At 43.0% G+C, this 24,205-nt stretch overlaps 1 protein-coding gene across 1 annotated transcript in view; it reads right to left on the minus strand.

Moving 5' to 3' along the window:
* TRDN (triadin) overlaps positions 1–24,205 on the minus strand; it is a 252,640-nt gene that overhangs the window by 20,883 nt on the left and 207,552 nt on the right. Inside the window, exons 11-12 of the mRNA XM_044291164.1 lie at positions 17,730–17,789; positions 8,673–8,732 (exon numbers count right to left, since the gene is read on the minus strand). Of these exons, the coding sequence (XP_044147099.1) occupies positions 8,673–8,732; positions 17,730–17,789 (120 nt within the window). The remainder of the gene's footprint in view (positions 1–8,672; positions 8,733–17,729; positions 17,790–24,205) is intronic.

A 24,205-nucleotide genomic window follows, 5' to 3' on the forward strand; every position in this document is an offset into this window, starting at 1 on the left:
CTGGCAATTGCAAGCCGTCAATGACTTGCGGAAATGGGGACACACGCGGCGCACCTTCACCAGTAGCTCAGGCAAATTGGGGTACGTTTTGAGAAAGCGCTGAACCGCTAAGTTAAACACGCGGGAGATGCATGGTATGTGTGTGGGCTTGCCGAGCTCCAAATCCGCTACAAAGTTACGGCCATTATCAGACACAACCATGCCTGGTTTGTAGGTTGAGTGGCAAGAGCCACAGTTCAGTCTGGTCCCTTATCCCCTGCCACAACTCTGCTACAGTGTGCTGCTTGTAACCTAAGCAGATCACTTTAAACAAGGCCTGTTACCGCTTCCCCACTGCAGTGCTACACTGCTTCCAGCTACTGACCGATGTCTGACTGGTGCTGCAAGATGATAATTCAGAGGTGGAACTGGAGGAGGAGGCAGAGGAGGAAAAGGGGGGGAGGGGTGCAGCCACTAATGTAGGCGGTGGTGGAAACCCTGAAGGAAGTAGGGCCCGCAATCCTTGGCACTGGTAGCACCTGTGCCATCCCAGGGTACGATTCGCTTCCGGCCCCCACAGCGTTCACCCAGTGTGCCTTTTGGCCGGGAAATGTAGCATTCCTGGCCAAAAGCACTTGTCCATGTGTCAGTCGTTAAGTGGACCTTCCCAATAACTGCGTTGGTCAGGGCACGGGTGATGTTATGGGACACATGCTGGTTTAAGGCTGAGAGTGAACACTAGTGATGACCTTGTGGTTCGCCCGGCGGTAGGTTCGCGGCGAACTTTGCTTGTTCGCTATTTGCCGAACATGCAAACATATGGCGATATTTGCGTCCGCCATATTCATTTACTTTATGAAGCACTATGACCCATGACACATCAATCAGGTGGTACAGAACAGCCAATTGAAAAGTTTCAGCACATGGACATACCCCCTACCTTATATATAGACCCAATCTGACCGCTATTTTACATTCAGTATTTTGTTAGTGTAGGGAAAGGTTGCTGTGTGAAGCAGGGACAGACTGTTAGGGACAAAAACACTATCAAATAGGTCCACAAAAGTCTTTTTAAGGACTGGTATAGGTTTACTATTGATAGGTGTGCAGTACAGAGGGGTGTAATACACTTATAATATACTTTCTAACATAGAAAGCATATTATAGTGGATTTGGATTGTGCAGCAGTGGTGAGTGGTTCTGCAGTGATACTGCAGCTACACAGAGTGACAAACGCAATTAGAAAAAATAATTGGTGTGATATACCAGTCCCCCCCCAAAAAAACTGATAGAAGCGGGGTGTTATATACCAATAATATACTTTCTTTATAGTGCATTTGGGTACTGCAGCATTTGTTTGCAGTTTTGCTGCGTTCCCTCTGCTACACACAGTGACAAACGGTATTGCAAAAAATAATCATAACTGGTGTGCGCATGCGAGTAAGCAAAAATTATATTACCGATATTTCGCATTGTAAAAAAAAAAAGTAAAATAATGAATAGAGATCGCAAATTCGAATAATATATCTGGTATGTCACTGTCCATGTTGTGGGACTATTTTTGCACTTCTAGTACCGTATTTTCTGCCCTATAAGACGCACCGGTCCATAAGACGCACCTAGGTTTTTGTGGAGGAAAGTAAGAAGAAAAAAATTGGAACCAAAAGGTGTGCTTTTGATGGGTTTTGAACTAATGGTGGTCTGTGCATGAGAGTACTATGGTGGATCTGTGGATGGCACTGTTATGGGGAAGTTCTGAGGGGGGGCACTGTTATGGGGAGGTTCTGAGGGGGGCACTGTTATGGGGGGGATCTGAGGGGACACTGTTATGGGGGTGATCTGTGGATGGCACTGTTATGGGGGGTGATCTGTGGATGGCACTGTTATGGGGGGTGATCTGTGGTTGGCACTGTTATGGGGGGTGATCTGTGGATACAGGAAATTTAGCGCTTGTAATCTCACTGTCACCATAGGCCAAACAATTGCGCTGAATGTCAGATATTTAGGCTGTGCAAATGTAAAATAAAAGATGTAGCAGAGGTTGCGTCACTATCAGAAGCTGCACTAGCAATTGCACACAGGTTGTGCTAATAATATACATTTTAGCCTCATACAACTATAGTCCTTAAAAGGACTTTTGGTTCTCTAACAATTCCACGTAATTTAGCGCAGGTTGCGCTAATAAATGTATTGCTGCCAGATACAACAATAGTCCTTAAAAGTTTTTTTCACTAAAATATTTCTGATGCACTCCCTACACTATCTGCCCAATTAAGTGAAGAGTGCAGTGATTCTAAGAGCGACGCCTGTTATCTGCATGTCATACTGACTCACAGTATTGTTTCACTACTACAGCAGACTCCCTATGTGTTACTGCAAGGCACAGTGTTCTACACCACTGGCTCTCTGCCACCAGTAAATAGCCGTCAAACTGTCCGAATCAAATTTTTGAGAAATTCGCTCATTTCTAGTTATTACTTCCCATCTGTCCCAGAACAGCAGAAGGTTAATGGAAAACTTCTCAGATTTCCAGAGGATTTGGCAAATCTCACTCAAAGAGTATGGAGGGTTGCTTTCTCCAAATAGTCAGCTCTACAGGAGAACTAATGTACTGGAATGAGGCATCCACCCTGGCACCCGTAAGAACTGTAAAAAGGTATGACTCACAAAAAAGGATGTGATGCGTCATCGCATGAGTGGGGCATATGGGAGAAGAGAACTGAGTCTCAGGGAAAAATGGCCATTCCTTAAAAAAAAATGTGCATCGCAATCTGCACACTCAACCTCTAAATATTGGCAAATAAGCTGTAGCATGGGCACTGCGAAGCTGTAGAATGGGCACTGCGCACTCAAAATTTCTCCTGGTATACTCTGAGGCGGTGTATGGTTCTTACTAAATGTACTCCATAATGAATCAGAGAAGGGACTCAATAAATGGACTGCTCCATACTTCTGGAATGCTGAATCTGCACTGATAATTATTTTGCCAAGCAAAGCTCCCAGAAGTTTTGCAACTTAGAAAAGTAAAGGTTGAAATACATTTTTAATTAGGACTTTTTCATTTTTAGATTCCTGTGCTTAGAGGAAAAACATGGTGTCCAATCCACATTTGTTTTTTGATAGATAATGATAAAGGGCTTCTAGTGAAAAAAATAATGGCTACAGGGGGTTCAGAATGACTTTAAAAATATATATATTACTGACAGATCCCTGCTACACTTTTCTTCCTGCTCCTGTCTCACTGCCAATCATTGGCCTGCTACCAGAAGGCCATCCTACTGCCACCAATTCTTCTTGAACTGGAAATTTCCTTAAAGAGTACACTAAAGGTTGCCCAACTTTCGCTAAACACCATGCAACTGTCAAAATGCCAAACAGTGGTAATAGTGAAGTAACAGTTATTAAACCTATGGTGCGACAACTATATGTGTCCAAAACCTTTGAGACATTATCACATTACCTCTATATTCTTAGTATATATTTAATAAACTTTGATCTGCTAGCCAGCTTCTAAAATATCACCTGTCAAAAGATGTCATGGTCATCCAGTTCCTACTGCTACATGCTATTATATGTGTTTCAGTGTTCATGCTAGAAGATGATAATCGAAGGAAAACTCCAGGAAAAAACCTTGTTCACTGTCCTACCTTAGTGCAGGGCCTGAGGAGGCTGTGCATATATGTTTTGTGTTCTTTAGTCAGGCTCTGCACTAGATATGCACATTTTACCAATGCTTCCTTTAGTTTCCTTTTAAATCTAGAAAGAACTATGAATATAGTAAAAAAAACTTGGAAAAGTAGTATTAGAAATGATGTATCATCTACAATAGGGGTGGGTAACCTCCAGCAGCCCATGGGATCATTTCATGTGGCCCTGGCCCCCTGCCAGATCATACAGTGAAAATGCTAATGTCTGCTTCCATTGTAGAAATGGTCATTAGCATGCAAGAGGCATAGGAAGGCGAGAACAGCACTGCATTGGCTGTCCTCACCTTCCCTGGTCTTCTTCCAGCCCCGCTCTGTGTCCTGACACATACAGCGTCAGGACATAGTGCACGTAGATGCACACTATGACCTGACACTGTGCGCTGTCAGGTCACAGTACAGTGCGGTGGAAAGAAGCCCAAGGAGGGGAAGTGAATCTGCCAAGTGTCAGCACCACCTGGAACTGGATAGGCAAGTTTATTTATTTTATTTTATTGTCTGATCTGAGGTCTGATTGGATGCTAGGGGCTTATCTGAAGCTAATGGAGGTGGGGAAGGTCTGATGGGGGTCTGATATGAGACTGGGGGTCTGATCTGATGCTGGGGAGTGTCTGATAGGGGTCTGATCCGAGGCTGGGGGCCTGATTTGATGCTGCAGGGTCTGATCTGAGTCTGAGGGATTGGATGGGGGCTGATCTGAGGCTGGGGGGGTCAGATCTGAAGCTGGGGGATCTGATCTGAGGCTTGGAGATCTGATGGGGGTCTGATCTAAGACTGGGGGGATCTGATGGAGGTCTGATTTGAGGCTGGGGGGGACTGATGGGGGTCTGATCTGAGGCTGGGGGGTCTGATCTGAGACTGGGGGGTCTGATCTGAGGCTGGGGGTCTGATCTGAAGCTTGGGGGTCTGATGGCAGTCTGATTTGAGGCTGGGGGTCTGATCTGAGGCTTTGGTATCTGATGGGGGTCTGATCTGAGGCTGGGGGATCTGATGGTGTCTGATCTGAGGCTGGGGGATCTGATGGGGGTCTGATATGAGGCTGGGGGGGTCTGATGGGGGTCTGATCTGAGGCTGGGGCGTCTGATCTGAGACTGGGGGGTCTGATCTGAGGCTGGGGGGTCTGATCTGAGGCTGGGGGGTCTGATCTGAGGCTGGGGGGTCTGATCTGAGGCTGGGGAGGATCTGATGGGGGTCTGATCTGAGGCTGGGAAGTTTATTAGGAGTCTGATCTGAGGCTGATGTAGGCTGGGGGGTCTAATAGGAGGCTTATGGAGGTGGGGGGGGGGGAAGATCTGAGGCTGAGAAAGGGACCAAGGCAGGGACAGTTGTGAAGGAAGAGGTAGGGACAGTGGCTCTCTTGACCCCCATAACATTCTGAACTTAAAAATCAGACTACTATGTTTTCTCAAAATGGAGCCTGTACCATATGTAATATATATAGAGCAGGCACCATTTTGTGCTGCAAAAGTACAGCACTTTAGATTTTCTATAATTGAAGTGCAATATGTTTGACAAAATATAGCAGTCAAATTTTTAAGTTGAGAATTTTGTATGGCTTGTGAATGATGTTACAAATGTCCAAAAGGCCCTCGGAGGCAGAAAGGTTCCCCACCCCTGATCTACAAGCTCAACAATGGTCAAAAGAAAATTATGATTCATTTTTTCTTTAACTTGAGGTTGTGTGAAAATGAACAATACATTGGTCCCTCGAGTTCCAGGGACACTGTAACTTGAATCCACATTGAACATACAATGCCACGGACACTGGCAATCTGTGGTATGTGTGAGAGATTATAAAATTCAGGCATTTCACTGGTAAAACATCTTTATCTACAGTACAGTGTGGTACTGCATGTTCTGTGCCGCTCTAAACCTGGATGAACTGTTCCTTCAGACACCAGATGAGGGTAGCTTTTATTGTTCATTTTATTATTATTACTGTGCACTGTGTACTATACAGAACCCTGAAAAAGCTTGTATTCTATTATCTACACTGTATTGTAAGGGTATTTTTAAGCACTGATTGGTCCTGCCCCCTTTATTTCTGTCCTCTTTTATATTATGTATAATAGTAATGTAGATAGTACCTATCCATCATTGTGCTGATAAGAACACATTCCTCAGTGGTCTCAGAGACATGCGTGATACACACTGGAGGAGGGGTTGACTGGAATAATGGTGGTCTGCACTAACAATTAATTGTAATTCCATCTAGAACTTCATCCTAGGTATGATATAAGTATTGATGTGCCCTATGTTTTGTTCACCCTGCGGTATCAGTCATGTGTTATAATGTGGTAGATAGCCATGTGTTATAGTATGATCAACTGGATCCCTACCTCATATTTAGGCTAGTGATATTTATTTACTTTTTTTATTCTGTGTGATTTGTGTTATCGTCTAGTTAATCGCACTTAGTAAATAGTGTATATTTATTCAATTAGCCTAGGTAAGTTTATGCTTTCTCAAATCTTTTGAATTCAATTTATGCTACATACAACTTCAAGCAACTCATTCTACTGTTATATTTAAGGGTTTCTTTAATCAGAATGAGTTATCTGTTTCTTTAATCTTTTCTAATTTTAATCTATTTTTTTCATATTGTAATGCAATTTGGGAGATTTTGAACCAATTAGTAGCTTTGCGTAGAATTATGGTTTCAAGTTAAAATATTTAAAATTTACAATGAACATCCTGGAACCAATTAATATTGTAACTTGAGGGACCACAGTAATTCATGGACTTCTTGCATTGGAAACACAAACAAATCCTGTAATAACTCCATAGGTATGGGTCATCACAGGTGGAGAGACTCCATTGTATAGTCAAAATCCCACTAACTAGAGCTAAAAAGGCAAAACCGATTGCCAAATGCATGCACCACAGGCTCCCAAAGCATTACACTGTAGCCCTAGGCACAAAGTGTAGTGAAGTCAGATAGATTCCCTGATGAGTCTGTGACTATTTAGCAGACAAAATGCGTAGGAATGTATATAGCTTACTTAAAGGCCCTAAAAGGGAGATAAGATACTTTTTACTGCAAGGGTGAGACTCTGGAAGAAACAGTTACTCAATGATTTGGTAGTGTTTAGGAAGTAACAGGGACACTTTATTCTATCCTTTGGATGCGGAGAGAAAATAGATTCCTGAGGCTGCGGTTTCTGGGAAGGTCTTGAAAAACAAGTTAGACTGTTCATATTTGCATTATTATAGTTGAACTAATTTGATACCAAATGGTTGAACTAAACCATTATGTTAGATTTTTTATTTTTTATTTTTTGGGGGGGGGGGGGGGGGTTGCCATGGAATTTTTTTACTTGCCTGTTAGGACTGTCACATGGACAAATGTAATTTAAATTATTTGGATGTATATCTTTCATTGTAGGTTCTTTCATGGGACGTTTAATGCTGTTTCCAGTGGCTTATGGTGTTGTTTGATGTGTGTTAACTTCTTAATTGTTGATCAGAGTGCTGACAGATAACTCAAAGGGCACTTGGCAGCTGAAGTAATCTATGTTAGTCCCATGTTCATATGTGCCCGTATTGATGATAAAAACAAAGTTTTAATATATGAAAATGAGCTTCTAGGAGCAATGGGTTAATTGCCGTTACACTTAGAGGCACTGTTCTCTCTGCAACTGTGCTCTGTGATTGACAGGGCCAGTCGGTGTAAATGCTTGGCCCTGACTTCTCCTAAAGTCAATCAACATGCAGGGGGCACTCAAGTTGCAGAGAGAACTGAGATTCTAGGAGTAATGGCAATGCCCTCATTGATCCTAGAGCAGGCATGGCCAACCTGCGGCTCTCCAGATATTGTAAAACTACAACTCCCAACCTGCTGTAGGCTGTCTGGGCATGCTGGGAGTTGTATTTTTGCAACAGCTTGAGAGCCTCAGGTTGGCCATCCCCTCACTAGAGGCTAATTTAAACATATTAAAATTTCATTTTTCTCAGCAATCCAGGCACATATGAACACAGAACCAACACAGATGCCAGTTTTATAGGTATAAATCTTCTAACAGATGCTCTTTAGGTGGTCATGCACATTATATAGAAGTTGGTTGATGGTTGAATAGGTATTGAGCAAGCAAACATTTGGTGAACCATTGTTTTGCGGACACGACCATACACACTTTAGTCCATATTACCATTACAGTTGTTCAAACTGCCTATACATATTCAATGAAATTGGATGGTGTACCAAATATTTGTTTGCAATGTTATTTCAAAGAGAAATCTTTTGTTCATGAAGATCTTTCTCTGAACGAAAGATCTTTCGTCCATCTATCGGAATAAAATATTGAACATGGCCAACTTCTTTTCAAACAATAATGGCCTGTCATGGGTTGCCTAAAATTGTTAGTTGCTAAATTTTACTGTTTTAGTTTAAACTGTCCATTTTGATCAATTATAGACTACTATATATGGTCATATTTAGTGTCCCATTCATTCATGCATTACTATGTGGCTCTAACACATGGACTAATTCATGGAATCTCTGTGTTATGGAGAACAATATGGAAAGCTTTAAGGTAAGGGGAGGGGAAAAGGTTTTTGCCAGAAACTTTTGGGAGTGGCTTATCTCTGGCGAGAGCAAATGGTTGTCCAAGAAAAGATCAGTTTGCCTAATCATTCTTTCCCCCGACATTATCTGTTATGAGATTTTGTAGCTCACATACACATTAGACTGTCTGCCAAACCTACAGTTCTCAATAGGTTTGGACATAGAATACACTAATGTGTATGGTGGCCTTTAGTATTGAAAATCTCTACTAACGAAAGCTACTCTTGATCGCAACATTGGACTATCTGCAATTAGGAATGAAAATGTTTAGATACAGAACACAGTAATTTCATACTTTATTAAAATTGAAGAGCATTAACTAAAATACTACAAGATAAAAAAATAAAACATAAATATAAATATATTGTAAAAGCAAAGACTACTGTATTTGTAGCAGCACACCACTGTGTATTGTATCTACGTACCTGTGGATGGCACCTTTTTTTCTGTCTTTGTCTTTGCATCAGGCTTCTCTTTTTCAGAAGCTACAGTAAATAAAGAAATCAATACAATAGCTTTTCAGGGTTTATTTAGGTTTTGAAACAAAATTAATCTATTATTTTACAATAAAACAGAGCTATGATCCTATACGAGTACTCAACATGATTGCCATGCTAATGGGTTGATCGTATTGAGCTATGTCACCGCTGATTTATTTATGGGGTTCTTTTGGAAATTCTAGTTCATCCAGCAGTATAAGTCAATAGATTTTATACTATCTTCCTGTTTATACAATATACTAATAAATTCAGTAGCACTAACTCAAATATATCAGAGTAAATGTGGTTGTTCACCTTTGACAAAACCTTCCCATATGCCCAATACGTTTCAACTTCTAGTTGACTAGAACCCTTCTCTAGCAGTCATAGAAGAGAGCTGTCCTCATCTCTCTGGAGAGATATTGATATTTTTACACTAGGCAGGTGCCCACTGACTTCGATTGGTACCATTAAAAGCTTCAATGCCACTGCAGAGCCATATCCGTTCCCATGGCGATTACAGCTTGTCATTTGGAGTCCCATCGGCAGGATCTCCTTTGACCAACTTGTCACAAGGAGATCTTTTACATTGAATTTGGACTGCACTGAAGGTTGTACTGATAAACAATCCTCATCATATTAAGTGGAATTGGCTACTATGTCTTGAGATATTTCATGATCAATTAGTACTAGATATCATTGTGGGATTCTGAAAATCTGTATCTGCAGTATTACTACACAGTGTCACTACACAGTTTCTGTTTGATAATTTTTATGGTATGTTTCATCCTAAACCTACAGGTGAAACTCCCAAAATTTGAATATTGTGCAAAAGTCAATTTATTTCAGTAATGGAAATTAAAAGAAATTGCATTAATGCAGCTTAAAATTAGAATTGTGTGAAAAGGTTCAATATTCTAGGCTCGAAGTATCACACACTAGTCAGCTAATTAATCTATACCCCCCTGAGCAAAGGGGACCTCAAAATTGAGACTTTGGGGTTTTTAAAGGCTGTAAGCCATAATCATCCAAATTATATCAAATAAAGGCTTGAAATATCTTGCTCTGCATGTAATGAGTCTATTTCATATATTAGTTTGACCTTTTAAGTTGCATTACTGAAATAAATGAACTTTGCAAAATATTCAAATTTTTCGAGTTTCACCTGTATACTCAAAATGTCCTCTATTAAATTCCCTGCAACACTGTTTCTGTATTCCAACTAATTGGTAATATCTCACTTAGAAAGATTCTTCACTACAAAAAATACTTTAAGCAAGGAGCAGAATTGATAGTCAGGCAAGGTATGGTACACGGGTAGTCAGATGAGAGAACACAACTTTCCCTTATGTCCTACCAGCAGCACAGATGGGGTTAACTGCCCCTGTGGACTGGTAGGACCGGCGGAATTTTTAATGAGCCCAAGAACCAATAAACGATCTTCAGCTCCCTGAAAGGGAGAAGATCGTCCCCCAGCCCACCGTGTTTTTTTCTGTCCTTTGGACAGGTGGACTGGCGTGTCGCTCCTCCTCAGGGAGCTGAAGAGTGCTGAGGGGCTCTGTTTTTCTTAAATCTAAGGAAATCACCCCTTTTTGTTGCCGTTTGCCTTTATTTTAGGCGTAATCGCGGCTTTTTTTGTACAGGGTACCATCAGGGGGGGGGGGGGTGGCTCCCCTCCCCTCTTCTATCTCGCCTGGATTTCGGCGTCTCTGCGGTGTCCCGTTCTCTCCTTGCCGCATGTGTGCGGCGCCGTGGGCGCCGCCATCTTCCGGAAGTGACGCGCACCAGCTGCGCTACGTCACTTCCGGTTTTTTTCTTATCTCCGATGCGGTGGGGTTTTATTCTCACCGCTCGGTTGTTCTTCTCCTTATAACATCCTGAATTGTCAGGATAGCTTGGGGAGACATATAGGGTCAAGCTGAGCCTCATTTAGGCTCTTTTACTTCTCTGGGCTTGTTCCGATCGAGGGCCCCGCCCAGGCTGTCATTCAGTGCTTTGGTTGCATCGCTTTCACAAGCTAGCTCCAGAGTTCCCTGTGCTTTGATATATTATCTAGATATATTGATTGGCTTGGGTATTTTTCTTCACAGCTCTATTTTGCTTCAGTACTGGTGGGCGCCCATATGGTCTCGTTTCACCTCCACCTGGTGTTTGTAGGTGTTATGACCTGTTTTTTTCTTTTTCTTTACAGTTATGGCTTCCCCCAGAGATTCTGACCAGTGGAAGTCCAGCACCAAAAGGAAGCATTTGGCCTGTTACGATTGTAACACACCTTTGGACGACAACTGCCCTTACTCAAGGTGTGAAAGTTGTCGCACACAGGCATCCACGGAACCCACGATGCGGTGGGCTGGCAAGAGATGTTCCAGTGGATGAAAACTTACGTGGATGATTCCATTAAAGGAGTAGTGCGCCTGCTTAATGAGAGGCTACCAGGATCCTCTCAGACTCCCATGGAAGTGGCTGCACCAGTCGAGAGACCTACCCCCTGTTCGGTGGGGTCATCTTCTGAGGAAGAAGAATTAACTTCTTGTTTTTTTCCGCCAGAGAAAACGCAGAAGTTGCTGAAGTCCATCAGGTCGGGGGACCAGGATGTTGACATGGGGGAGTCCTCCGATCCCGCCGGACTGACACAGCGTGTCTTTAGAGCGGATGAGACCCTTCTCTCTGTGATGCGTACAGAGTGGAGAAAGCCTGAAAAAGGCCCAGTCCTCACCAGGAAATTCAAGCTTATGTACCCAATGGCTAAAACCTTGGTGGAATCGTGGGGTTCCGTTCCCAAGGTGGACATGGCAATAGCCAAGTTGTCCAGGCGCACTCTGCTCCCTGCAGACGATGGGTCTAGCCTGCAGGACCCTCTAGACCGGAGGGCAGAGTGCACCCTTAGAAGGGGTTAAGCGGCGGCTGCTGCCTCCGCATCGACATCCATTGCGGCCACTGAAGTAGCTTCCTTCTCACGCTCCAAACTTAATCAGATCCAGACAGATGTGGACCAGAGCATTTCTAGAGACGACATCTTGACAGCTTTTAAGTCAGTCAATCTGGCCATGGATTTCTTGTGTGATTCCACCCAGATGCAGTTGAAACTGGCCGCCAAAACAATGGCTCTAGTTTCGGCTGCCCGCAGACCACTATGGCTGAAGCCGTGGATCGCGGACAACGCGTCCAAATTTAATCTATGTGGGCTCCCCTTCGAGCCGGATAGGCTGTTCGGGTCCGAATTGGACAGAATCATGGAAGGACTCTCCGACAAGAAAGGGAAGAGTCTCCCCCAGCAGCCCTTTCGGGGACGCTAAGCGCAGAGATTGGGGGGGCCGTCTCGTGGATTCTCGAGACGCTCCCGCAAACCCTCCTGACTATGAGCCTCCCCGAGGCTCTTGGATAAGCCCTGCTACCCCCGCAGTATCTCCTCTAGACTTTCCCGTACCCCTCCCCCAGATTCCTGTGGGGGGCCGTCTCTCCCACTTCAAAGACTTTTGGGCCCAGCAGATTGCAGACCCCTGGGTTCAGGATATAATTTCTGCCGGTTACCGGGTAGATCTCATCTCCCCCCCCCCCCCCTTTCCCAGAGAGATTCATCGCCACGCGAAACTTCGGGTCTGCCAAACAAAAGATTCTAGAGTCTTATATTCAGGACTATATCTCCAAGGGAGCCCTGGAGGAGGTGCCGGCAGGGGAGAGAGGCCTAGGGACTTATTCTCCAGTGTTCCTGGTTCCCAAGAAGACGGGAGATCTCCGGATGATTATCGACTTGAGATTCCTCAATCGATTTATAAGGAAAACCAGGTTTCGTATGGAAACCATAAGGTCAGTCAGCCATATCCTCAACTCTGGGGACGTCATGGCTACTCTGGACCTCAAGGATGCGTACCTTCACATCCCAATCCATTCCACTTCCCGGAAGTTCCTCAGGATCGCGGTCCAGATTTTAGGGGTTTGCAGGCACTTTCAGTTTGCCGCGCTTCCCTTCGGAATCTCTTCTGCCCCCCTTATCTTCACCAAGGTGGTGGTGTCGGTGGTGGCAGCTTTAAGACTTCAAGGACTGACTATTATCCCTATCTGGACGATTGGCTTTTCTTAGCCTCTTCAGTTCCGATCCTTACCCACCATCTTCAGATCGCAATCTCCTTTCTCCTCCGCCTGGGCTGGATCATCAACTGGCAGAAGTCGAATGTGAGCCCATCGACTTTAATCCATTATCTAGGATTCGTGGTCGACTCTGTGGAGATGTCCCTCCGGTTGACTCTAGAAAGGAGAGCGCGGATTCAGGACCTGGCAAAGGTCCTTTATGTCCCTCGTCGAGTCTCCATCCGGACTCTCATGAAGATGCTGGGGCTCATGTTAGCGGCTGCGGACGCAGTCCCTTGGGCACTATGGCACCTCTGTCCTCTTCAGTCGGAGGTCTTGCGCTTTTGGAACGGCAGCCCTGCGGGGCTAGATTCCCTGTGCTCCCTGGCCGGTCAAACCCGGAATTCCCTCAGATGGTGGTTTCGGCTACCAGCAGGGAAGTTTATGACCCAACCAGCTTGGCTCATATTGACTACGGACGCGTCCCTTGTAGGCTGGGGCGCTCACCTAGACGGATCCCCAGTACAGGGATCTTGGTCTCCCCTGGAGCGGCGTCTCTCTTCCAATCTTCGCGATATGTGAGCTATCCAGCTAGCCCTCCTTCACTTCGCCCCTCAGATCCGGGGCAAAGCTGTGAAAGTCCAGTCAGACAATATGACTGCGGTTCTCTATATAAACAAGCAGGGAGGCACAAGATCATTGCCCCTTCTTTCAGAGATCAAGGTAATTCTTCGGTGGGCAGAGTCGAACCTTTCCCATCTATCTGCCACTCATATTCGAGGCTCCCTCAATATGATAGCGGACCGCCTAAGTCGAGGATTACCGACCATGGAGTGGTCTCTGCACCCGGAGATCTTCAAGCAGTTAGTTCACAGATGGGGTATGCCAGAGGTGGATCTCATGGCAACCAGGTTCAACGCCAAGGTTCTGAGGTTCTGTTCCCTATACAGGGAAGACATCCCCCTGGCGATAGATGCTCTGTCGATACCGTGGAGGTTCAGGCTGGCTTACATCTTCCCTCCGTTTTCCATGATACCAAGGGTATTGACGAAAATCCGTCAGGATCAGGCCTCGGTAAAAGCCATCATACCGTTCTGGCCCAAGAGATCCTGGTTTACCCAGCTCATTCAGATGAGTCGGGGACAATACTGGAGACTTCCCCCGGAGCAGACCCTGGTGTCGTGGGACACTCACCTCTGCCCAGATCTGCACAGGTTCAACCTGACAGCCTGGAGGTTGATCAGTCCCTTCCCAACATAGAAGGGCTTTCCGAGTCGGTCCTGAGAACTTTGTCGCATTCCCGAGCAGAGTCTACGAAGATGGCCTACTCCAGGATCAAGAGAATTTTCATGTCATGGTGTGATTCCAAACAGGTGGCGTCTGCAGATCCGCCCCTTCCTACGATATTACAATTTCTTCAAGATGGATTAGATAAAGGTCTTTCTCCAGCTACCTTGAAGGTACAGATTTGTGCCATCTCGGCCTGTCTTAACAGGCCACATTCTCGGGACCCACTCATCAAACGCTTCCTTAAGGGAGCTGAAAGACTAAAGCCTACTATACTGAAACCTATTCCCCAGTGGGATCTTTCAGTAGTGCTCAGGGGGCTAGCATCTCCCCCCTTCGAGCCATTGGAGGAGGTGGGATTCAGATTTTAGACTTTAAAGATGGTTTTTCTTCTGGCAGTAGCTTCAGCCAAAAGAATCTCTGAATTGCAGGCTTTTTCCGCAATTCACCCTTACAACATTTTTCTGCAGGACAGAGTACTCCTGAAGTTTTTACCCTACTTCAGGCCTAAGGTTCCAACCTTCCAAAATATCAACCAGGTAATCTCTTTACCAGTTTTGTTTTCAGCCCCCTCCTCGGATACTCCAGCTAGAGACCCGCTGGACATTTCTAGATGCCTCCAGGTCTATGTGGATAGATCCAGAGAGTTCAGGATAGACGAGAATCTCCTCATCCTGTTTGCCGGTAAGTCTAAGGGCCGTAAAGCGTCTAAAGCTACCTTAGTCACTGGATCAAGGAAGCCATCAGGGAGGCCTTCGTCTCCCAATCCCTAGATCCTCCGGAGTTTGTGAGGGCCCACTTTACTAGGGCTGTCTCCACCTCTGTTGCGTAGAGAAGACTTCTCCCCTTAGAGTTGATCTGTAAGGCGGCTTCCTGGAGTTCTGAGTCAACCTTCATCTCCCATTATAGTATAGATGCTAGGATTGCAGAGTTTTCGGCCTTTAGGCAGACAGTTCTTAGTTCTGCCAGGCATGAGGACCCTCCCTAGGGGATTCTTCTTGCTATCTCCCCATCTGTGCTGCTGGTAGGACGTAAGGGAATCGTTAATTTCTAGCGATAATTTGTTTTCCCTTAGTCCCAACAGCAGCACACAAATATCCCACCCTAAGTACATTATGCTTGGTAAAAACACGGTGGCCTGGGGGACGATCTCCTCCCTTTCAGGGAGCTGAAGATCGTTTATTGGTTCTTGGGCTCATTAAAAATTCCGCCGGTCCTACCAGTCCACAGGGGCAGTTAACCCCATCTGTGACTAAGGGAAAACAAATTATCATTAGAAATTAACGATTGCTAGTTACTAGTCACTAGCAAACCCAAAGCTCAGGCTAGGAGGTGAATCAACAGCATAACTAAATAGATCAGCACATTATTCAGAAGCTGGACATGGACGAAGAGAAAATGATTAACTAACGCTGTCCTAATAGAACTTTCGCTGAGCACTGGTTCCAATACACACAGGGAGAGAGCAGCGACACCCGCTTCTGCTTGGAAGAGCAGGACTGTGGCAGGCACAGACTGTTGACATGACACCCTCTCACCAAGCAGCCATTTGGTTTGCCACTATGGTGACTACGCCACTGAGTGGGTCCCAGCTGTAGGCTAACTTGGGATTAGTTTATCAGTGGGCAACAATTTCAACAAAAAAATATATATTTTCAAATCAGAAATCCCTTTAAGTACTGTACCTAATTAGATGTATATGCATTTTTCCTTTAATTTGGTCAAGGACACAAATTTAATACAATATCTCAACGTTCTAGCAAAACCCTTAATGGGCTTCAATTCACATCACAACCAGTGGGTGAGCACATATAGACAAATGATTGATATAAACAGTATTTCCTGAAAAAAAGGTCATGAAATCAGGTTATTTTTAAAACTGGACATATCGCAACACACATCTCAGGATAGTCTATGTCAAGCGGGGCGAAAGGTAAAGAAGAACACATCTATATAATATATGAATACATCCTGTGTGCTTCTCTAATATATGACTATTGTGTAAACTACTGTATTTTACGCTGCATTAAATGTCTGCGTTACACACAAAATTATTAGCCATGGCTCTTTTTAACATGTCAAACTGTTATTGTGATTTTCTATGCCAAGTGGTTTCTCTGTGTTCGCTTACCACACGTACTAGGGAAGCTGAAAGAGGTTAACTGTCATTAAATCTCTAGAGTCATGTTACTTGCTTGTAAGTAATTGTGTTATTGACATTTAGGGATATGGAAGCAGGTTAAATTTTATTAGAGATGAGCAGTAAATAGGAAACTAGGTTTATTGAAAAGCCATTTATTACACTACATTACATTTATTTGCCAAGAGATGTTTTTACAATGTTGCAAAGTGCTTAAAATGAATTCCCCTATTTGTATTGAAAATAAATCCTGTATTTTTTTTTCTTTAGTATCAATTTATTTTGATGTTTAAGTGAAAACGTGAGCAAAGGACATGTTAATGAGAACTGTCATGGTTGCCACATAAAAGAATGGCACATTTGTCATTATTGTGAAACTCATTATCAAGGAACTGACAAAAAACATTGAAGAATAGTAATAATGACAGGGATGCAGCTTAAAAATTGTAGAATAAAGCCAAAAAGGTGACAAAATGGAAAATTAAGTAGTATTATGCCATTCATATATAAAACTATAAATTGCAAATGTAAGGAAATTACAACCAATATAAAATAGATCCTGCTTTATGAAAACAGCAAAATGAAGAGGAGATATCTACACTCACCTAAAGAATTATTAGGAACACATGTTCTATTTCTCATTAATGCGATTATCTAGTCAGCCAATCACATGGCAGTTGCTTCAATGCATGTAGGGTTGGGGTCCTGGTCAAGACAATCTCCTGAACTCCAAACTGAATGTCAGAATGGGAAAAAAAAGGTGGGCTACAACAGCAGAAGACCCCACCGGGTACCACTCATCTCCATTACAAACAGGAAAAAGAGGCTACAATTTGCACGAGCTCACCAAAATAGGACTGTTGAAGACTGGAAAAATGTTGCCTAGTCTGAGTCTCGATTTCTGTTGAGACATTCAAATGGTAGAGTCCGAATTTGGCGTAAACAGAATGAGAACATGTATCCATCATGCCTTGTTGCCACTGTGCAGGCTGGTGGTGGTGTAATGGTGTGGGGGATGTTTTCTGGGCACACTTTAGGCCCCTTAGTGCCAATTGGCCATTGTTTAAATGCCACGGGCTACCTGAGCATTGTTTCTGACCATGTCCATCCCTTTATGACCACCATGTACCCATCCTCTGATAGCTACTTCCAGCAGTATAATGCACCATGTCACAAAGCTCAAATCATTTCAAATTGGTTTCTTGAACATGACAATGAGTACTAAAATGGCCCCCATAGTCACCAGATCTAACCCAATAGAGCATCTTTGGGATGTGGTGGAACAGGAGCTTCGTGCCCTGGATGTGCATCCCTCAAATCTCCATCAACTGCAAGATGCTATCCTATCAATATGGGCCAACATTTCTAAAGACACTTTCCCATGTTAAGAAAATAGAAATACATAGAATAGTCACATAGGTTATTAATAGTGTTAACAGTGTTTGTTTAAATATGTAGAGATTTTCTGAACTTCTTTTGCCTTTTTGTACATTACACAAAGTTGTTACCTTTAGAAGGAGCTTTCTTTTTAGGTTCTACTTTGCTCTCAGCCTTCTTTTTCTGGATCTCTGAAGTAAACAAAATCAAATATTATTATTATATTATAAAGGCACATGTAGGATATATATATATATAGAGAGAGAGAGAGAGAGAGAGAATGAAAGTCCGCAGCACTCCTTAAAAGATAAAATGTGCTCTTTATTTACACGTATCAAGTGACAACGTTTCGGTTCTCTCACAGAACCTTTCTCTGACTTGCTGCGGAATTTCATTCTCTGTGTTCCGTCCCGAATTGAGGGATCACCGCGGGCACCCTACATCTTTAAAGTTACAAGGGAGTGCTGCCAGACTTTTTCCATGGAGATATATATATATATATATATATATATATACACACGGGTAAAACTCTAAAAATTTGAATATCGTGCAAAGTTCATTTATTTCAGTAATGCAACTTAAAAGGTGAAACTAATATATGGTATAGACTCATTACATGCAAAGTGAGATATTTCAAGCCTTTATTTGTTATAATTTGGATGATTATGGCTTACAGCTTATGAAAGTCGCAATTTTAAGGTACCCTTTGCTCAGGGAATATGGATTAATTAGCTGACTAGAGTGTGACACTTTGAGCCTAGAATATTGAACCTTTTCACAATATTTTTATTTTAAGCTGCATTAATGCAATTCCCTTTAATTTGCATTACTGAAATAAATGGACTTTTGCACAATATTCAAATTTTTCGAGCTTCACCTGTATATATATATATATATATATATATGTATATATAATTTATTTATACTCCTGAACACCCTGCCAATCAGCTTTTTGAAGAAAAGGCTGCGCTGGTATGAATGCTGCCTTCTCTTCATTGTTTAACTGTTCTCCATCCACATCGTCGTGTACATCACAGCAACATTGCATTCACTTCTATGGGACAGCTCCTATCTATACACGTGAATAGGAGGGTCCCGTCCAATAGAAGCGAATGGGAAGGCATAGGTGTAATTATACCTGCTCACCGCTGTGATGTCCACTTCGAGAAGGGAAACAATGAGGAGAAGACAGCTGATCTGTGGGGGTGCCGGCCCCCTCCAATCTGATATTGATGACCAATACTGAGGATAGGTCATCAATATGAATAAAGTGGACAACCCCTTTAACTCTTGATACCACATGTGTTTCAGATCTTAATAAACAGGTCACTTTTAGTACAATGTTGAAATGATTATAACATTTTTCTGTTTATAATATGCCATTAAAATGGTTGTCCACTCATGATATTGATGATCTTTCTTCGGGATAGATCAACAATTTCAGATCAGTGGGGGCCAACTCCCTGCACCCAGCTGTTTGAAGGTCTTGCGGCACTGGTGCAAGCACTGCAACCTCTTCAATGTTTATCTTTCACACCTTCTACTTTGCAGTGGGGGTGCAAAATAATTACAACTGTTCAATGATTAGTCAGGAGTTACTGAGAGTTGGACCCCACCAATCTGATATTGATAAACACTGAGAATTGGTCATCAATATCATGAAACTAGACAGCTCCTTTAAAGGGTTTAGTGCTTAAATGGCTGAATTGCTATAACTCTGACATTTGTGGTCCAAAGGAAGAATAGCTCAGAGATGTCCAAGTCTGAGCTGTTCCTCTTTCAGACTGCAATGTGAACACTGGAAAGTACTTATTTTCTGGAAAAATATGAGCACATTCTACAACTCAGCATACTCATTCGTTGAGACATTCTTCAAAACAAAAGAACAAAAATTCTGTCTCATAGATATGAAACATTTTAATGAAATTATAAAATTAGGCGACTAAAACTAGCATTTTCTAAATAGATTTGCCTAAGGTACTAATATTTTCAATGAAATAATATAAAATTATATGAAGCCTAAATGCAGATGAAAATAAACATATAAGAAAATTATATGCAATAGTACATTATTAGCATAATGGCTATCTGTGATACAATCTGGTGCATATGCTAAATTCTGCTCTAAATGTTGACTCCTTCTAATATTGTATTTAGCATGTAGGTCAATATCTACCATTCTGGGGCACAATGGATATTTCTGTTGAATATGTGTTCTTCTTTAACCACTTCAGCCCCGCTAGGTGAAACCCCCTTCATGACCAGAGCACTTTTTACACTTCGGCACTACACTCCTTTCACCGTTTATCGCTCGGTCATGCAACTTACCACCCAAATGAATTTTACCTCCTTTTCTTCTCACTAATGGAGCTTTCATTTGGTGGTATTTTATTGCTGCTGACATTTTTACTTTTTTTGTTATTAATCAAAATGTAACGATTTTTTTGCAAAAAAATGACATTTTTCACTTTCAGCTGTAAAATTTTGCAAAAAAAACGACATCCATATATAAATTTTTCGCCAAATTTATTGTTCTACATGTCTTTGATAAAAAAAAAATGTTTGGGCAAAAAAAAAATGGTTTGGGTAAAAGTTATAGCATTTACAAACTATGGTACAAAAATGTGAATTTCCGCTTTTTGAAACAGCTCTGACTTTCTGAGCACCTGTCATGATTCCTGAGGTTCTACAATGCCCAAACAGTAGAAAACCCCCACAAATGACCCCATTTCGGAAAGTAGACACCCTAAGGTATTTGCTGATGGGCATAGTGAGTTCATAGAACTTTTTATTTTTTGTCACAAGTTAGCGGAAAATGATGATGATTTTTATTTTTTTTATTTTTCTTACAAAGTCTCATATTCCACTAACTTGCGACAAAAAATAAAAAATTCTAGGAACTCGCCATGCCCCTCACGGAATACCTTGGGGTGTCTTCTTTCCAAAATGGGGTCACTTGTGGCGTAGTTATACTGCCCTGGCAATTTAGGGGCCCAAATGTGTGAGAAGAACTTTGCAATCAAAATGTGTAAAAAATGACCGGTGAAATCCAAAAGGTGCACTTCAGAATATGTGCCCCTTTGCCCACCTTGGCAGCAAAAAAGTGTGACACATCTGGTATCGCCGTACTCAGGAGAAGTTGGGGAATGTGTTTTGGGGTGTCATTTTACATATACCCATGCTGGGTGAGAAAAATATCTTGGTCAAATGCCAACTTTGTATAAAAAAATGGGAAAAGTTGTCTTTTGCCAAGATATTTCTCTCATCCAGCATGGGTATATGTAAAATGACACCCCAAAACACATTCCCCAACTTCTCCTGAGTACGGCGATACCAGATGTGTCACACTTTTTTGCTGCCAAGGTGGGCAAAGGGGCACATATTCCAAAGTGCACCTTTCAGATTTTGCAGGCCATTTTTTACACATTTTGATTGCAAGGTACTTCTCACACATTTGGGCCCCTAAATTGCCAGGGCAGTATAACTACGCCACAAGTGACCCCATTTTGGAAAGAAGACACCCCAAGGTATTCCGTGAGGGGCATGGCGAGTTCCTAGAATTTTTTATTTTTTGTCACAAGTTAGCGGAAAATGATGATTTTTTTTTTTCTCTCTTTTTTCCTTACAAAGTCTCATATTTCACTAACTTGCGACAAAAAATAAAAAATTCTAGGAACTCGCCATGCCCCTCACGGAATACCTTGGGGTGTCTTCTTTCCAAAATGGGGTCACTTGTGGCGTAGTTATACTGCCCTGGCAATTTAGGGGCCCAAATGTGTAAGAAGTAGTTTGCAATCAAAATGTGTAAAAAATGGCCTGCAAAATCTGAAAGGTGCACTTTGGAATATGTGCCCCTTTGCCCACCTTGGCAGCAAAAAAGTGTGACACATCTGGTATCGCCGTACTCAGGAGAAGTTGGGGAATGTGTTTTGGGGTGTCATTTTACATATACCCATGCTGGGTGAGAGAAATATCTTGGCAAAAGACAACTTTTCCAATTTTTTTATACAAAGTTGGCATTTGACCAAGATATTTTTCTCACCCAGCATGGGTATATGTAAAATGACACCCCAAAACACATTCCCCAACTTCTCCTGAGTACGGCGATACCAGATGTGTCACACTTTTTTGCTGCCAAGGTGGGCAAAGGGGCACATATTCCAAAGTGCACCTTTCGGATTTCACCGGTCATTTTTTACACATTTTGATTGCAAAGTTCTTCTCACACATTTGGGCCCCTAAATTGCCAGGGCAGTATAACTACGCCACAAGTGACCCCATTTTGGAAAGAAGACACCCCAAGGTATTCTGTGAGGGGCATGGCGAGTTCCTAGAATTTTATTTTTTTTGTCGCAAGTTAGTGGAATATGAGACTTTGTAAGGAAAAAAGAAAAAAAATGAAAAATCATCATTTTCCGCTAACTTGTGACAAAAAATAAAAAATTCTAGGAACTCGCCATGCCCCTCACGGAATACCTTGGGGTGTCTTCTTTCCAAAATGGGGTCACTTGTGGCGTAGTTATACTGCCCTGGCAATTTAGGGGCCCAAATGTGTAAGAAGTACCTTGCAATCAAAATCTGTAAAAAATGGCCTGTGAAATCCGAAAGGTGCACTTTGGAATATGTGCCCCTTTGCCCACCTTGGCTGCAAAAAAGTGTCACACATCTGGTATCGCCGTACTCAGGAGAAGTTGGGGAATGTGTTTTGGGGTGCCATTTTACATATAACCATGCTGGGTGAGAGAAATATCTTGGCAAAAGACAACTTTTCCTATTTTTTTATACAAAGTTGGCATTTGACCAAGATATTTTTCTCACCCAGCATGGGTATATGTAAAATGACACCCCAAAACACATTCCCCAACTTCTCCTGAGTACGGCGATACCAGATGTGTGACACTTTTTTGCAGCCTAGATGCGCAAAGGGGCCCAAATTCCTTTTAGTAGGGCATTTTTAGACATTTGGATCCCAGACTTCTTCTCACACTTTCGGGCCCCTAAAAAGCCAGGGCAGTATAAATACCCCACATGTGACCCCACTTTGGAAAGAAGACACCCCAAGGTATTCAATGAGGGGCCTGGCGAGTTCCTAGAAATTTTTTATTTTTTGCATAAGTTAGCGGAAATTGATTTTTTTTGTTTTTTTCTCACAAAGTCTCACTTTCCGCTAACTTAGGACAAAAATGTCAATCTTTCATGGACTCAATATGCCCCTCAGCGAATACCTTGGGGTGTCTTCTTTCCGAAATGGGGTCACATGTGGGGTATTTATACTGCCCTGGCTTTTTAGGGGCCCTAAAGCGTGAGAAGAAGTCTGGAATATAAATGTCTAAAAATGTTTACGCATTTGGATTCCATGAGGGGTATGGTGAGTTCATGGGAGATTTTATTTTTTGACACAAGTTAGTAGAATATGAGACTTAGTAAGAAAAAACAAAAACAAAAAAAAAAATTCCGCTAACTTGTGCCAAAAAAAATGTCTGAATGGAGCCTTACAGGGGGGGGTGATCAATGACAGGGGGGGTGATCAATGACAGGGGGGTGATCAATGACAGGGGGGTAATCACCCATATAGACTCCCGGATCACCCCCCTGTCATTGATCACCCCCCTGGTAAGGCTCCATTCAGACGTCCGTATAATTTTTACGGATCCATGGATCGGATCCGCAAAACACATGCGGACGTCTGAATGGAGCCTTACAGGGGGGTTATCAATGACAGGGGGTGATCAGGGTGATCACCCCCCTGTCACTGATCACCCCCCCTGTAAGGCTCCATTCAGACATCCGCATGATTTTTTACGGATCCATGGATACATGGATCGGATCCACAAAAAACATGCGGACGTCTGAATGGAGCCTTACAGGGGGGTTATCAATGACAGTGGGTGATCAGGGTGATCAGGGTGATCACCCCCCTGTCACTGATCACCCCCCCTGTAAGGCTCCATTCAGACATCCGCATGATTTTTTACGGATCCATGGATACATGGATCGGATCCACAAAAAACATGCGGACGTCTAAATGGAGCCTTACAGGGGGGTTATCAATGACAGGGGGTGATCAGGGTGATCACCCCCCTGTCACTGATCACCCCCCCTGTAAGGCTCCATTCAGACATCCGCATGATTTTTTACGGATCCATGGATACATGGATCGGATCCACAAAAAACATGCGGACGTCTGAATGGAGCCTTACAGGGGGGTTATCAATGAGAGGGGGTGATCAGGGTGATCACCCCCCTGTCACTGATCACCCCCCCTGTAAGGCTCCATTCAGACATCCGCATGATTTTTTACGGATCCATGGATACATGGATCGGATCCACAAAAAACATGCGGACGTCTGAATGGAGCCTTACAGGGGGGTTATCAATGACAGGGGGTGATCAGGGTGATCACCCCCCTGTCACTGATCACCCCCCCTGTAAGGCTCCATTCAGACATCCGCATGATTTTTTACGGATCCATGGATACATGGATCGGATCCACAAAAAACATGCGGACGTCTGAATGGAGCCTTACAGGGGGGTTATCAATGACAGGGGGTGATCAGGGTGATCACCCCCCTGTCACTGATCACCCCCCCTGTAAGGCTCCATTCAG

This window comes from Bufo gargarizans, chromosome 4 (genome assembly GCF_014858855.1).
Source record: "Bufo gargarizans isolate SCDJY-AF-19 chromosome 4, ASM1485885v1, whole genome shotgun sequence".
Lineage (NCBI taxonomy): Eukaryota > Metazoa > Chordata > Amphibia > Anura > Bufonidae > Bufo > Bufo gargarizans.